General features: G+C 29.6%; 1 protein-coding gene across 1 annotated transcript in view; it reads right to left on the reverse strand.

Moving 5' to 3' along the window:
* Positions 1-2,449: 2,449 nt before the first annotated feature.
* Positions 2,450-14,768, reverse strand: part of Cad96Cb (protocadherin Fat 4-like Cad96Ca) — an 898,994-nt gene continuing 886,675 nt past the window's right edge. The window contains exon 17 of the mRNA XM_089595008.1: positions 2,450-2,539. Coding sequence (XP_089451134.1) covers positions 2,450-2,539 — 90 coding nt within the window. The remainder of the gene's footprint in view (positions 2,540-14,768) is intronic.

The raw sequence follows: 14,768 nt of genomic DNA on the forward strand, positions 1-14,768 counted from the left end.
TTTTTTATTCTTTATGTGTGTAATACTTACAAAAAAAGATCATACTACTATTTCGCTTTGTTTCTTTCTTTTGGAAAAATATTCTATTAAATCCTTGATATTTATCGCAGAAGACATAAGTAATAAGGAAATAATTGTAAGTATTTATAGATATATGTAAATGACTGTGTAATTATTCGTGTGTGGATGTGTATGTCTCTTATGTCAGCGTTTGCTTAACGCATGCAAGTGCAATAAGTTTGCTTTAATTTGTATAGGTATACGATAAGTGTACTATGTGTATGCCCAAAAACTAAAGTGAGAGAGTGTAATCGAGCGCGCTTATATGATATCATCCGCTTTAAGCAAGGGAGTATACGGCACAGGGATTTCTATTGTGGCATGTGTAGCTATATATACAAATTGCTACGCAAGCATCAGCTAGTGCGCGGTGTAATATTAAAGGGCTCTTTCTGTACGAGAGTATCCGACTTAACTTAACACTTTTTTCTCTTTAAGCAAGAATGGGCTCGATGGTCACGGTTTAAATACCGTATTAATAATTTTTTAAATATTCGTATGTATATGAGTAATCTTCTGCCTACGCGTTTATATGTTCTTAAGTGCCTTTAAGAAACTCTTTTTTCGCAAAAGCAATTAGTTCATTAATTTGTGTATTTAATTGAATTTTAAAATTATCGCATTTCCACTGAACATTAATTTCTAAATTATAAAGATTATTTTTCTGAAACGTACTTACTACTTGTTTTTCGACTTTTTTGTTTCTTGATAAACTACTGTTTAATGTATAACAGTAATTTTTAATAACTAATTATTGATAGAATTTAATTTTTTTCCTAGAACGTTTTTCTCTCTTATAAGCTCCTGCATAAACAATTTTCTACCACTTCTCTTACCTTTTTTATTACTCACAAAATTATTCGTTGGCAGTTTCATGAAATATTATTTTATAAACAATCGTGGGTATATAAGTGAGATCATTATTTATATTAAATCTTTCTTCCCGTTTTTAAGAATTCTTCTTGTACTAACACTATTACGTGCAAATATGTCTGTGTGTATGTATTTGGTTTTTTGATAGACCGCTTTAAGTAGCAGATCTAGGGTAAAGAGTGCCCACTATTTCAGCAGGACGAATGGGGATGAATCGCTCTGGTTAGCAGATTCAGGGTAGAAAGAGAAAGACCACTCTGGTTAGCAGATCTTGGGTATAGAATGTCCGCTATTTCAGCAGGACAAGAGGGATGAACCACTCTGGTTAGCAGATTCAGGGTAGGAACAGTGTATTTGTTCTGTTTTGTAAGCGTGTAGTATAAGAGGTCACTTTTTTCTTATTTTTCTATTATCATTTAAAACACATTATTATCTTATTACTTATTTATTTTTTATGTTACTTCAACGATAGTTAACTCTTATTTATTTTTCGGTTCATTTAATTATGTAGTATTATATTTTTTATTTTCTATATTCACTTTATTTATTCATTTATATATTTATTTTTTTTTTATAACGAAATATCGCATACACCATGCTATCCACAAAAGCACATCATGTACGCGTCCGCGCACAGTGTACTATATGGGGTATTACGCGTCATTCATTAACATGCTTCATTGAATGGTGTTTGGTGTTTCTTAAGAGAAAGATAGTAATAAGAGAATATATAATAAATAAGCAAATAGCTAGAGACCATTAACCACGCTCTGCTACCAATTTTGTTAAATAACGTTGGATGTCATTTAAGTTTGTTTTAAGCTTAAAATCAAAAACTAAGAACTGTGGACTACAGTCTCACGCTCCTTTACAGGCTGCAAGACAACAGATAGTCCAACTACTTGTTTGTTTAAGAAAAATTAAAAGGAAGGAAGAAGTAGAGTGTTGAATATAATATCCAGATTAACTTACCTTTCTTCCCACTAATTATTAATTCAGATGACCTGCACTTCCTCTTTCCGTCGATTTATAGTTATTTATTTTAATATTTATCTATTTGTTATTTTACAATAATTTAAATTCCTTTATAATAAGTTTTATGTCACTTTATTTTATGTTACTAGTATACATATAAAAAAAAACAGAAAAGAAGAAAGTAGACGGAACGTCTGGTTAATCTTATAAAATTAGTTACTACGTCTGCACTTGATGAGTGGCAGCGGGCTACTGACTAAAACTGTCAGTATGTAGCATTATCTAGAACAAGAAGTACTAAAATATTTTAGCAATTTTTTAATATTAAGAGTTATTGCATAAGAGCGAACTTCAAACATACCTGTATTATTAGGTAATTAGGAGAAATAATAAGTCAAGGTAATAAGTGAGACAACAATGTATTAAGAAAATATTTATTAAACACAGCCAAGCTCATGTAAAAAATTAATTTAATTATCTTGAATTCTTGATTACTCTGATTGTTTTTAACAAAAGTAGTCAAAATCATCGTACAGGTGGCTCAGATATATACAGTCAGTTTTAGTTGCTTATTAGTTGTTGAATTTGTGCTAGAATAAGTAATTGAAGCTCTTTCTTTGTTTTCCATGATCTAAAGAAAAACAATTAGATGCTCACTGAATTGAAATTTTTGTATAAATAAATTAGCATTTAAGTATAAAAAGACTGCGGATCACCTAAAATACATTGACAATGTATTTTTACTCGCTTATGCATTTATTCTAATAGAACTTATTTCATAAATAAACCTCATGAATGTGAAAAAGTGAGTCTTTAACGTTAATTAGGACAGTATTTTTGCTTGGATCTTAGAATAATAAGGCACTACTGAATTTTTTTAGTTTTTATGAATGAACAAAGAAGAAGTTATCAAAGCGAAGTAGATGGATCGCTTACATCTGTACTTATTATATTGGAGAAACTGAAGGATCATGTCCTATTATTTATATACTATACATGTGCTATGTAATTAAACTTATTGTATTAACTTTCTTTAATAAAGTACGGACTGAAGAAGAAGAAAATTCTTTGTAGTATAAAAATATTGGCTTTTTGTAGGCAGTTATTCCTAAGTATATGTGTACTGTTAGTTCTTTAATAACAATGCCATAGCACAAAACCTGACGATAGAGTTACATATCCTTATAGTTAAACTCAAAAGATGCAGAAGCAGTGACTCAACTATTGCAATCGTTCTTGAAAAATAAATATGATCTGCATAACTATCTTAATTAAACAATACAAAGTTAGGCAACAGAAAAGCTACATTCGATGAATTGTGTTAGACTTCACATTGATAGACACAAATTATTATAAACAGTTATCAACACAACTTAACAAACACATAAAAATAATGTTTTTTAAAAATATTTAGAATTGTACTTATAAATACAAAACTAAATGTTTCTTTGAGTAGTTGTATCACTTTGTCTTATTAGAAACATTTAAATAAACTTCTTTGGTTGGAAAGGGTTACGTTAAAAGTTAATACGTAGTAATAAGTACACTATGGGTACTCATCAGAAATAATAGGCAGTTCGTAATTCTACTTGCTCGACTATTGTTATATTTGAATCGCAGAGAATCCAACAATTCTTAAAGAGAGTGCTGGCAAGAAGAGGAATCTCTTTACAAAATGTTGAGTTAAAAAAGCCGCACTTTCCTAGTCCAATCTATCCTTTGCATAAAAAAATATGTTGACGTTTAACTAATAAATCTTACAAATATACAAAATTTGGGCATTGAAAACCAGGGGCTTGAATTTCTTTTTAACAACTAGCTTCTTAAAGTTGAACCAAATCTTGAGAATCAAATTTAATTATAAAGTATTATTCTAAAAACACATACTATTAAACTACTCATAATTATAATATAAATTTTATTATCCGAGATACCTTTGATTAACATTATATTAATTAAAAATATGAGAACGATTCTAAAACTCACAAAATAAGGTTCAATTCATGTTTTTTCTACCTCTGCACTAAAATAATTTTTGGAAAAGTACTAAAAATAAAGATAACTGACAAAAATTACTCACAGTTTTTGTCTTACAACTAAATTTAAAGACAACAAGCCGAGTGTGTCAGTCCCATGACTATTCTTGACACAATACTAGTTATTTACCACAAGTCTGAGGTATCCATTTGCTAAATTATATTTAGAGGCTACTAAAGTAGCAAGGCAGAGCAAGATATCTGTGAATTCTAGTTGGTTTGCTTCAAATTTTTAGTTGATAATTAAATTATTCAAAGAATAGTAAAAAAAGTAAAACGCCTTAAAATGCTAGAAACAATTGTTAAAACGATTTAGTCAGCTGTGTCTTTATATTGTATGATATACATAAATACAAATAAGCCTATAAAAATTATGTTTATACTGTACGTTTTAAACTTAAAAAACTATGAACTGTAGCAGTGACGCATTAAAAGTCATTTATTGTTTGTTTGCCTAATTGCATAGAATAAGTAAATTATACTTAGTTAAAGTAATTTTCTAAGGATGAGTTGGGTAGGGAAATGACAAGTGCTATGGTAAGTGATTGAATGTATTTATATAAAGAAAAAATAATTTTAGAATAAATTTTTATTATAAAATGAATATTATTATTAAGTGCAATTTGTTGGCAAAGAAGTGTAAAAAATTACTCAGGCATAAATAATTATCTCAGTTATATACCGAGCGTGATTTTAGTAAAATGAATCGAGGATTAGAAGCAAGAGACAAGAAATTTAAATTAATCTCACTGAATAAAGGCGTTAACTATTCTTAAGAATGTCCCGAAAGTACAGCAGCTACTTTTTTGTAAGTAAATAACAAGTTATTTAATGAATTTTACTATGAAGCTATAAAACAACAAAGACTTAGAAGAAAAAGTAGTAAGCTTCATTTTTCTTCATCTATCCTTGAAGGAAAATATACGTGTTAATTAATCTGATACAACAATTTTATAGAATGCTCTGAAGAAGAGCTATTTTCTAGCTAAAATGCTAAGTAAGTAATCATATATCAAGTCAAACTAACTAATGGTTGGTTACTAACTTAAGCTTATGATTTGTTACAGTAAGATTTGATTTATTGTTCAAAGTATGAACAAAAATATTGAAAATTCTTTTCTAATCACACACACATATAAATATGTATTAATTTTTAATTCTAAGCTAGGAGACGATGACTAAGCATTCACATTTGTACAGTTATATTTGAGCTGTGTTCAAAATCAGGTATCACTAAACTAGCCCGCCTAATACAAGAAGACAAAAAAATGTATAAGTGTTATCAATCAATAATAGAAATCAGATTGTGTGACTCAAAGAGAGAAAAATAAAAACACAAAACAAAGTATATCATAAGCAGAACGCAGAGCTGTAAAGAAAATAGGCAAGCCACCACAAACCTAAAAATTTCTATAAAAGAAAAACCATTTGACACAAAAAAGCTACATAAAGTAAGGTTTTAAACAAATACTATTAATAAAGCATATAATAAATAATTGCAAAGCCCTAAGATAAAAAAAATTGCTCTATGAAAGTAAACGTCAAACGATGGATGGAAATAGTTGTACTTTCTGTAAATTAATAGTGTGTAAAAAAATGTTGCAATTATCGTTCAAATGAGCATGTATACTTTAATTATGTATAGTTCTAACACAAGACTTAATATTAAAAGAAAAAACAAGTATAAACAATGTATCATGAACCCTAGGAAGAAACAAAACAGGGCCATAGGAAGACGTGCGCGTTATCATTACATTTATAATAATGTCACACTTATACCCGTCAGACTCGCTTATATGCTGTATCCTATATTTTTGTATTAAATCAGATAAAAATGACCATTCTATGTCACCACTTCATCTTTAATAGAATTATATGCTAGTATATGCGAATGACAAAGTTGATCACGATTACGATCTTTAGACAATAATAAACTCATAATACAGTACATAATCGAAAAATCACAAGAGCTAATAATGTAATTTGCAGATCGTTAAGCTACATTAATTCATAAATTAATTCATAAACTAAAAATGTTAATTCAAAATAAAAACTTATTCGAAATCACGTATAATTACATTTACAGAAAAACAACATGTAAAACGTCTAAATCACTGTTGTATGGTAAATTAAATAATAGTAAATCTATTAACATTCAAAAAAATTCATAAGTTACTGTTTTTATTACTACAAAAAAAAAAGGTTAGTGTATATAAAAGCTAGTGTCAGTGAGCTCTTACGAAAAAATTATTGTAAACGTTGCTGGAAATTTGCGATCCTACTACCACTTGTAACACAACCCTAATAGATGTCCTTAAGTCAATTGGTTTCTAACCTTGTTAGAAAATTAAAGAAAACAATAAAAAAAACGGGATGAACATCTATTACTGCAAAAAACTTACCTTGCCTAGTAAGATTCTTGATTAAAAAATATAAGAAGTATGTAAAAAAGCTAAAAAAAAAAAAAATATATCTTAAAAATTCCTGAAAAAGGATCGACGACTAACTAATTACGAATCATTGATAAAAGTATATTAGAACAAATTCACTATAAAGTTTTTTTCAACATAAATTATAGTGTAAGGAACAACAGCGAATTCTCAGTGTTTTTTAAAGAGAACAGGAACGACTTCCAAACTCACTCATAGTTGTATAATTATATTCAACAACGCTATTTTTATTTTTTTGTACTTATGTAACATTTATTTTAACTAAATCAATTAAATAAATAACATAGCTTTAATAACATCGCTAACCTTACTATTATAATTATTGTGCTTCCTTTCAGCAAAACTATTTTAATACTATAATCAACACCATCTTTAGCATCTACATCATTTCAACTATCATCACTCTAGCTATTATAATCGTTAGCATCATAAATATAATCCTTATCATAATCATTATCATTATCATCATTATCATCATTATCATGATCACCATCATCATCATCACCATCTTCATCATCATCATCATCATATTCATCATCATCACCACGATCATCATCATCATCATAATCACCATGATCACTGTTATCATCATCATCATTCATTCTCATTATTATAATCATCATGATTATCATCATCATCATCATCATCATCATCATCATCATCATCATCATCATCATCATCATCATTATAAAGATCATCTTCATCGACTTTATCTTTGATGTTATTATTACTATCATAAACATCGTCATGATCGTTAAAAATTTTTTCCATCTTAATCACCATTATTATTATTATCGTCTTTATGATAATCATAATAATTATAATTATCATAGACATCTCACTCATTATTCTCATTATCCTCACAATCCTCACGATCATTATCATTATTATTATCACGATCATCGACTTCGTCATTATTATAATCACTGATATCATCATTATCATCGTCATCAACATCCACATTATCAACATCGTTATTATTATTATAATTATCATCATTAACCTTTTTTGTCATTATTAAAATGATTAATCTTATTATCATTTTCATTATTATTATTGTTATCATTGTTATCAGCATTGAAGTCATCAGTTTTGTCAACATTACAATTCTTAATGACCTTATAAATGTTATCAATATTATTCTTATTAAAATCATAGTCATCGTTATGATTATTATCGTTAATATTTTTTTCTTCATTTGTATTGATATTATCCTTATTATCATAATCATTATTATCATCACCGTTATCATCATCATCATCGTCATTATCATCATCATCATCATCATCATAATCATCATCATCATCATCATCATCATCATCATCATCATTATCATCATCATCAGTATCATTATCATCATCATCATCATCATCATCATCATCATCATTATCATCATTATCATTATCATCATCATCATTTTCATCATTATCATCAGCATAATCATCATTATTAATATTATAATCATTATCATCATCATCATCGTTACAGTTATTAATATTATTTGATAAATGATAATTTATATCATTTAATTTTGCCTTTGGTTTAAAACTGAAAATTTTGGACCTCAGTCTTACGCTACTTTATAGTCTGCGAGACGGCAGATAGTCTACCTATGTGTTTGTTTATATATTGGGAAAAAAACAAAGAAATTGAAGAGAGAGTGTTAATATTAGTAAAAGTTCAATGCCTATATATCTTCCTTCTCTTTTTAAAGTTATATTTTTATAGGCGTGTTATGCGTGGGGGTAAATCAACGATTTCATATTTTGACCGTGAAAAAAAGTGTGAAAGAAGTGGACCTTGCTTGATTCCTTACTTCGGCTCTACCTCGTCAAACGTACTACCGGTTTTTTCTACACTACATGATGCCACATCACATAACTATGCCACACATTTAAGGTTTCATGCATGTTTTTTTTTTTTTTACTCAACTATTTCTGTAAGAAAAAAAAAAAAAAAAAAGTTTTCAAAAAGATTTGAAATCCTGACCTCTGACTCTCAGGCAACAGCCATTACTTACTCTGCTATGAGTAGGCCTCACAAAAGAAGATCAATTATTTATGTTATTTTACAGTTTGTTACATATTTTTTTAAGAAATTTTTATTTAATATCTATTAATTAATTTAATCTGGTTATAAATGAGATAAATAAACAATTAACTTGGCAACAAGTACATTTTAGCATAACCTTCTTTTAATTGTATAGTAGATATTTTTTTCTACGTATTTAATTTGTTACTTTTACAATAAAAAAATAATTTCTTATAAAATTCATTGATTTTTTTTAATTCTTAAAAATTACAAAAAACTTTTTTGTACTATAAAAATACAGTAATCAACATTGTATGTCGTTCTTCACATAGTTTGTGGTGGAAAGTTAGAGAAATGACAGGAACGCTAATGTGTACAGTAAAGCTAGCCATTCTTTTTCTCGTGTAGATGTACTCATATACTTGCTTACATGCACACCTTCTTCCCTCGTTCTAAATTTGTTTGAAATGAAACTTGTGGATCTGTTTGAAAATTTGATAGGTTTTTGTAAAAGCAATTTTTCGTACCTAAAAATTAAGAGATTCCTACAAATCGTACAAACTTTAAATAACGTAATTTTTTTTTTGGGTTACATATTAAATATCCATTTTTCTTAATGTATTACGTATACAATAATGGTTTAGCCTAACAAGCTACAACGTTGTGGGTATTTTTTATGATATTTTAATATACGTTTAATGTTTGGATAATATTTGTCAAAAAAATCTAAGTGTGATAAACGTCCTGAAGGGACGTTCACTGGCAATACTACCTTATTGGAGAAAACTATACATATTAAAGGATGATTTTTCTTTATTTTCTATGTACAATTATATTTTGGGTATTAAATACGGATGAGAAATAAGTATGGGATCGTATGTGATAGATGTGAGCGTGACGTGACAGATGTAATCAGCGTAGGCAGTAGAATGCTGTTCTTATATCACCGGAAGGTTCAATGAAAGGGCACAGTCTTGGACTGGCCAGCCTGTATATTTTATTTATTGTATTGTATCGTAATATATTGTTTGATTTAATACACCCAATTCACGTAGGTATACTCACTCCCACGATAATTGCAACACCGTTGTACACAATACTGTTTCATAGAAGGTATTGTTATGCTAAAAATTATATTGTTTGCCATACAATTTTATAGAATTGTAACTTCATAGTTGGGTACCCAAGCACCCACTGTCCACTTTTACCTAATTCCATATGGTTGTTCAGTACTTCTTATTTTGATATTATTCATTGATTTAATTTTAACTAATAAAATATCTTGAACAATCTGGTATGATATTCTTTCATTCATTTAGGCTTAAAATAAGTTTTAATAATAACTATAAATTTATTGAGCGATATTACTATTAACATATCAAGCAACTATAACAAGTGAAATCAAAATATTGAAATTATAGTTAGGAACCACACTCCATGAGCAGTAGAAAGCTACTAACTAAAATGCCACGCAAAGAAATGCACCTTGTACAAAGTTTTAGTTAAATTTTTTTGTCTTACTTGCTATGGGGCTTGTACTTGCTGACTGCTTATGTTTAGGCTTAATGGCTCGCTTTAGATGCCACTTGACACTTTCGAGAACCACGAAGTACACAGTCAGCTTTGTTAGGTGACGACTTTTGTTAAATACGACTTTTTAAAGAACCTTAAAATTTTATTATGGAGAAAATATGTATAATATAAAATAGAATAAAAATAAAAAGCTCATTTATATACGCAAGTCGTCACTTAACAGCCTCCCCTTCTTCAAACTTTCACCATACTCGATCAATATATATATATACAAATAATCCGATTGTCGGTAAGACGTGGACTATAATAAACTGAATATCTAACAGAAAAAGAGAAAAAAAAAATTTTTACTTCTTACTTTTTTTTTTCTTCTTAAAATTATTCTAACACTATAAATAAAAATTTGTTGCTAAAAACCTTTAACGTTTATCAGCATTATATAAAAAGTATAACAATAAATTAATAAATGAATGTATTCGTAGGTTCATTTGTATGTTAGTCAGTGATTGTGTTTTTTCCATTCTCTTTCGTTCTTGGTCTTTTGACATTTACTACTAATCTATTGAGGGCATCAAGATCTACCGAAACGCCTGTTTCAAGGCATATCTTGTAGTACCAATCGTATTTGACTAGACTGATATCTCTCTGGCATGACAGACAAGTTTCTTTAACCTCATTTGTTTTTTACACAAAAGATGTTACACTTCTTAATCGCTTTTATACATAGAATTTTTACACGGTAAATGTGTAATTTTTTTGCAGTTTTTTTGACGATTTTTGTGAAAATATCTCGCCCCATACATTTTAAGTCCTTCGAAGGCTCTTTTGGTTGATTCTTTGTTACAGTATGTAGCGAAGCTTAGATACAGCTGTATTTTGTCATTATGCACGATATTTAGTGGATATAATTTATATGGCTTGGGGGGACAAAAGGCCTTAGCAACCGGTATACTCATCTGGTTTAATAATAGCTGGCACCTTAGATACCACTTTTCACCGTAGTTGATTGTGGTCCTTAGGAATATTATCTTTATTGGCTGTGTATATGTCCTTGGTTCTTTTAACTTTTACTTCTTTTGGCTGCTGTGTTATACAATATACTTTTGTATGGCACATGTCTTTTGCCAACTCAGCCGTTCCATATATTACATGAATGAGAAAAAGATCTTCTCGTGTCTGTTGCTTAGTGGAAAAATTAATATCTTCTACTGGATGTTTGTGCGGGAAGAATTCATTGAGGTAGTAAGCATTGTATGGTTTTTTTATATAGACGCTTATTGTGGTCCCAGTGCAACTTACTCTCACAAATTGTAATATTGGAATATTTCTTTCTTTACTATTTTTGCAGAAGTTCCCATTATTGCAGGCAACCTTACATTCCTACTTGGTATTGTGGTTCCGACATCCATTGGCGTTTATACTTTCTGTATTGGTAATTCGTTTGCTTCTTTTATTTTGAAGGTTGGTGCTGCATTCAGTGTCGCTGCCACGACTGCTGCATCAGATATTTGCCAGTATTCAATGTTGTACATAGTGTACAGTGTGATGCACGGCTGTTCCTCTAAGAAAAGCACTGGACCAAAACTATTAAGAAATTTTTTCATTTCATTGTTATTGACCGAATCTTTGATCATTATATCGAACCAACGCCCATTCTCCTACATGTTATGGATTCTGACCAGTTTCTCATTTTTCAGGGACTCAGGTGCCGTTGACGTTGCCTAACTCCTCACATTATCCGATGAATGTGATAGTGAATCCAGCAGCTCCTGTAGCATTGGCACTGCATTTAAACTGTCAGCCACTATTTCTGCCTCCAGTAGTGAACAAAACACTACCTCATAGCTTGAACAACCCATAGCACAGAGTTCCCGTTCTATGGACCACACTATCGCAAAGTTGTTCCGAATCTCTTTCAGCATAAACCAACTATAATTTCCCTACAGCAGTGTGCTAAGTTGGTTGGAAATGTAAATATAAAAGTAAAATTAGGTTTATGAAATTATTAGATTACAGGTAGGAAATACATGGATGGATACAATTATTACTTGTTACGTTGTGCCGAAATATTTGCGGATTCACAATATAATGAAATACGTAATTTTAAAACATGCTGAAGCTTAATATTACAAAAAAAGTCTCACAATAGAGTAATATGCAACTATGATAAAATACAACATGCGTTTGAATTTCAAAGCCTCAGAGTTTTTTTTTTTTTTCTTCCTGATATTTGTGTCTACCAATATAGTTTGAATACGTAGTGGTAATAATTAATTAAATACAAATGCGCCCATTGGTCTTATAAAGCTTAAAATTAAAATCTTAGAACTAAATGATGTATTTCTTGACGTCTGAAGTAGATAGTTAAATGGTAGATTTAAGTTATTAGGTTCATTTTCCGCAACTTTTGATTTTTTTTCTCGTAAATCGATGATTTTAGCAAAGCTTGACTTTGTTTCTGAAGTTTTTGTGCATCAATGTCTTTTTTATGTCATGATTTATCTTTGATATGTCATTAACTTAGTTTCTTGTTAACGCAAAGAGTGAGTCAACTTATTGTTCAATTGTTTTATGGTTACTTGGGGTTCTGCGTTCAGTGGATTGATGGTGCATTTTATAAATTTTTTCAAGACACTACGTTTTATAGTCTTCTTGAAACAGCTTCTTGCTTTGCTAATGAAAATTGCTCTTTTAATTATAATAATAATTGCTTTAATGACATGATGTATTAAAATAAAAAGAGAAGTTAGTTTTTGCACCAATTTTCAGGTTAGTGGTTTTTTCCATTTAATTAACTATATTTTGTACATTTAATTCTTTATCTGTCCATGCTAATTTATTAAAGTAAAATTCTCAAATCAATTTTATAGCATCATGGAAGCCATCAGTGTCTTTTAAGGATTCATGTAGTACAGCTAAGCTTAAACTCACTTCTACTTCACAGGTATATTGTATGTAAGTGATAATCTTATATTCACTGGTTAAGGTCAATTTGTAAGTTTTTCCCGTACATCCATGATATATTGGTAAAAGACCTATGCCTTTAACTCTTTCTTGTCAATCCATTTTATTAAGACAGATAATGTCAAATTGTTCTTTTGTTTTTCATTTGGTCTTGAGAATAATTATGAACTATTAGCTGGTAAGTAAGTCCATTGACTTTCGGTTTTCGATGTAAACGTAATTTTACAGTATTTAAATACTTCTGTTTCAGGTCATTATAACATAAGAATTTCACATTCATCCATAAAGTAGGGTTCTTTTGATGCTACCATAGCCGAGTATTTATAACCATGTATCGTTTTATTACGTTAGTTAAATGTAACTTCGTTCAATCCTAAGTACGAATTATGGTCTGCTTTTACTGCTAACTAAGGGTACGATGATTTTATATAGGCAAATCCATTTTGTTCATATTAGCGTATCATGACTGGGTGCAGTCTGTAGAGATTATAAGGGGTTTAATCAACAAGTGGCACATGTATTATTACCATGGTTCCATTTTCTTGATGCATAACATTTTAGTTTCTTAAAGTGCTTACTTCACCAGCATAAAAATTATCTATTAGTGCCACAAATTTCAGATTTTCTGCCAGGTTCTTTACATCCCTGAATACAGTTCTAAACATATTTAGAAAGAATAGCTTTGGATGTACTTGACCTCTTTGTAAATCATGCAAGACGTCAATTAGATCTTTGTGGAAGTATATAAATAATCTGATCGAAGTTTGGTTTATTTCCTTGTGTCCTTTAACAGAGCTGTCATGTGGGATTTGTATTATTTCATTACGTTTTTAAATTTTTGGAGAATCAACCTAATGGTAACAGCCAGTACTTTGTATACGTCATTTATTGAAAGTTGTTAATAACATATCTGTTATTAATCCAGGTCTTAATTTGTCTTGAAGATCTCCTCTTCTTGAAATTCAGAAAGTCTTAAGATTTCGTCTCATAAGTATTTTTTTACGTAATTTAAAAGCTTTTGTGAGATTTTTTAAGGTTACTCAATCAGTAGATGTTTAATTAATAACGACTAATAGTATATTATGTGCTCTATTAGGTATTAATAACATTCGGAGAACTTTTGGTTTCTTCGATTTTAAATAACTAAAGTCCAGTGCTCTTATCGATTCCAACAGTCCTGAAACAGATGTGACTGGTTGACAATCTTTGCTAATAAAATGAACTATATTGTTCCTTTTGTACGTAAGACAATACCTGGTAGTAATTACATTGTTTATTAGCTTGGCTCTATTTACGTTCTTATAATTGTCAGTACAACTGCTACTATCACTAACACTTGAAATACACCTTTCCGTACTGTTGTTTGTATCGATTGATCGGTGAGAAAGGGTGTAAGTCCGATAGTAGCATGAAATCAGGTGCAATACTTCGATTTATTAGTTCGTTTGCATTTCAGTTTGTTTGTTTGTGGTTTTCATTTAAGTTATCTGGGGTTTCTCCTGTTATTTGTTTTAAGTGCGAGGCTTTAGACTATCCGTTTTTCAGAATAATAGAAGTATTTATATGCATTGGTGTACTAGAGCCTAAGGGTGTCTTTTCCTAAATATAAAGGGTAATTGATAATCTTTCACTCTTCACATATTTTCGTAAAATCTTATCCTCATCAAATGGAGATTTAAAGTCCGCTACTTGTCTTTATTAATCTATAATTTTTTCATTTCATACAAAATCACCAAAATTATCGGTATCATAGGTATTCATTTCGATTAATATGTCCTGAATTTCAGGATCCGGCTAATCTCCGTCAGAAAATCTAGTTTCTGATAAAAAATCCGTATCAGCTTGC

This window comes from Copidosoma floridanum, unplaced genomic scaffold (assembly GCF_036245765.1).
Source record: "Copidosoma floridanum isolate Cflo_tuat_1 unplaced genomic scaffold, Cflo_Japanese_pri ptg000023l, whole genome shotgun sequence".
In the NCBI taxonomy this organism is placed as follows: Eukaryota; Metazoa; Arthropoda; class Insecta; order Hymenoptera; family Encyrtidae; genus Copidosoma; species Copidosoma floridanum.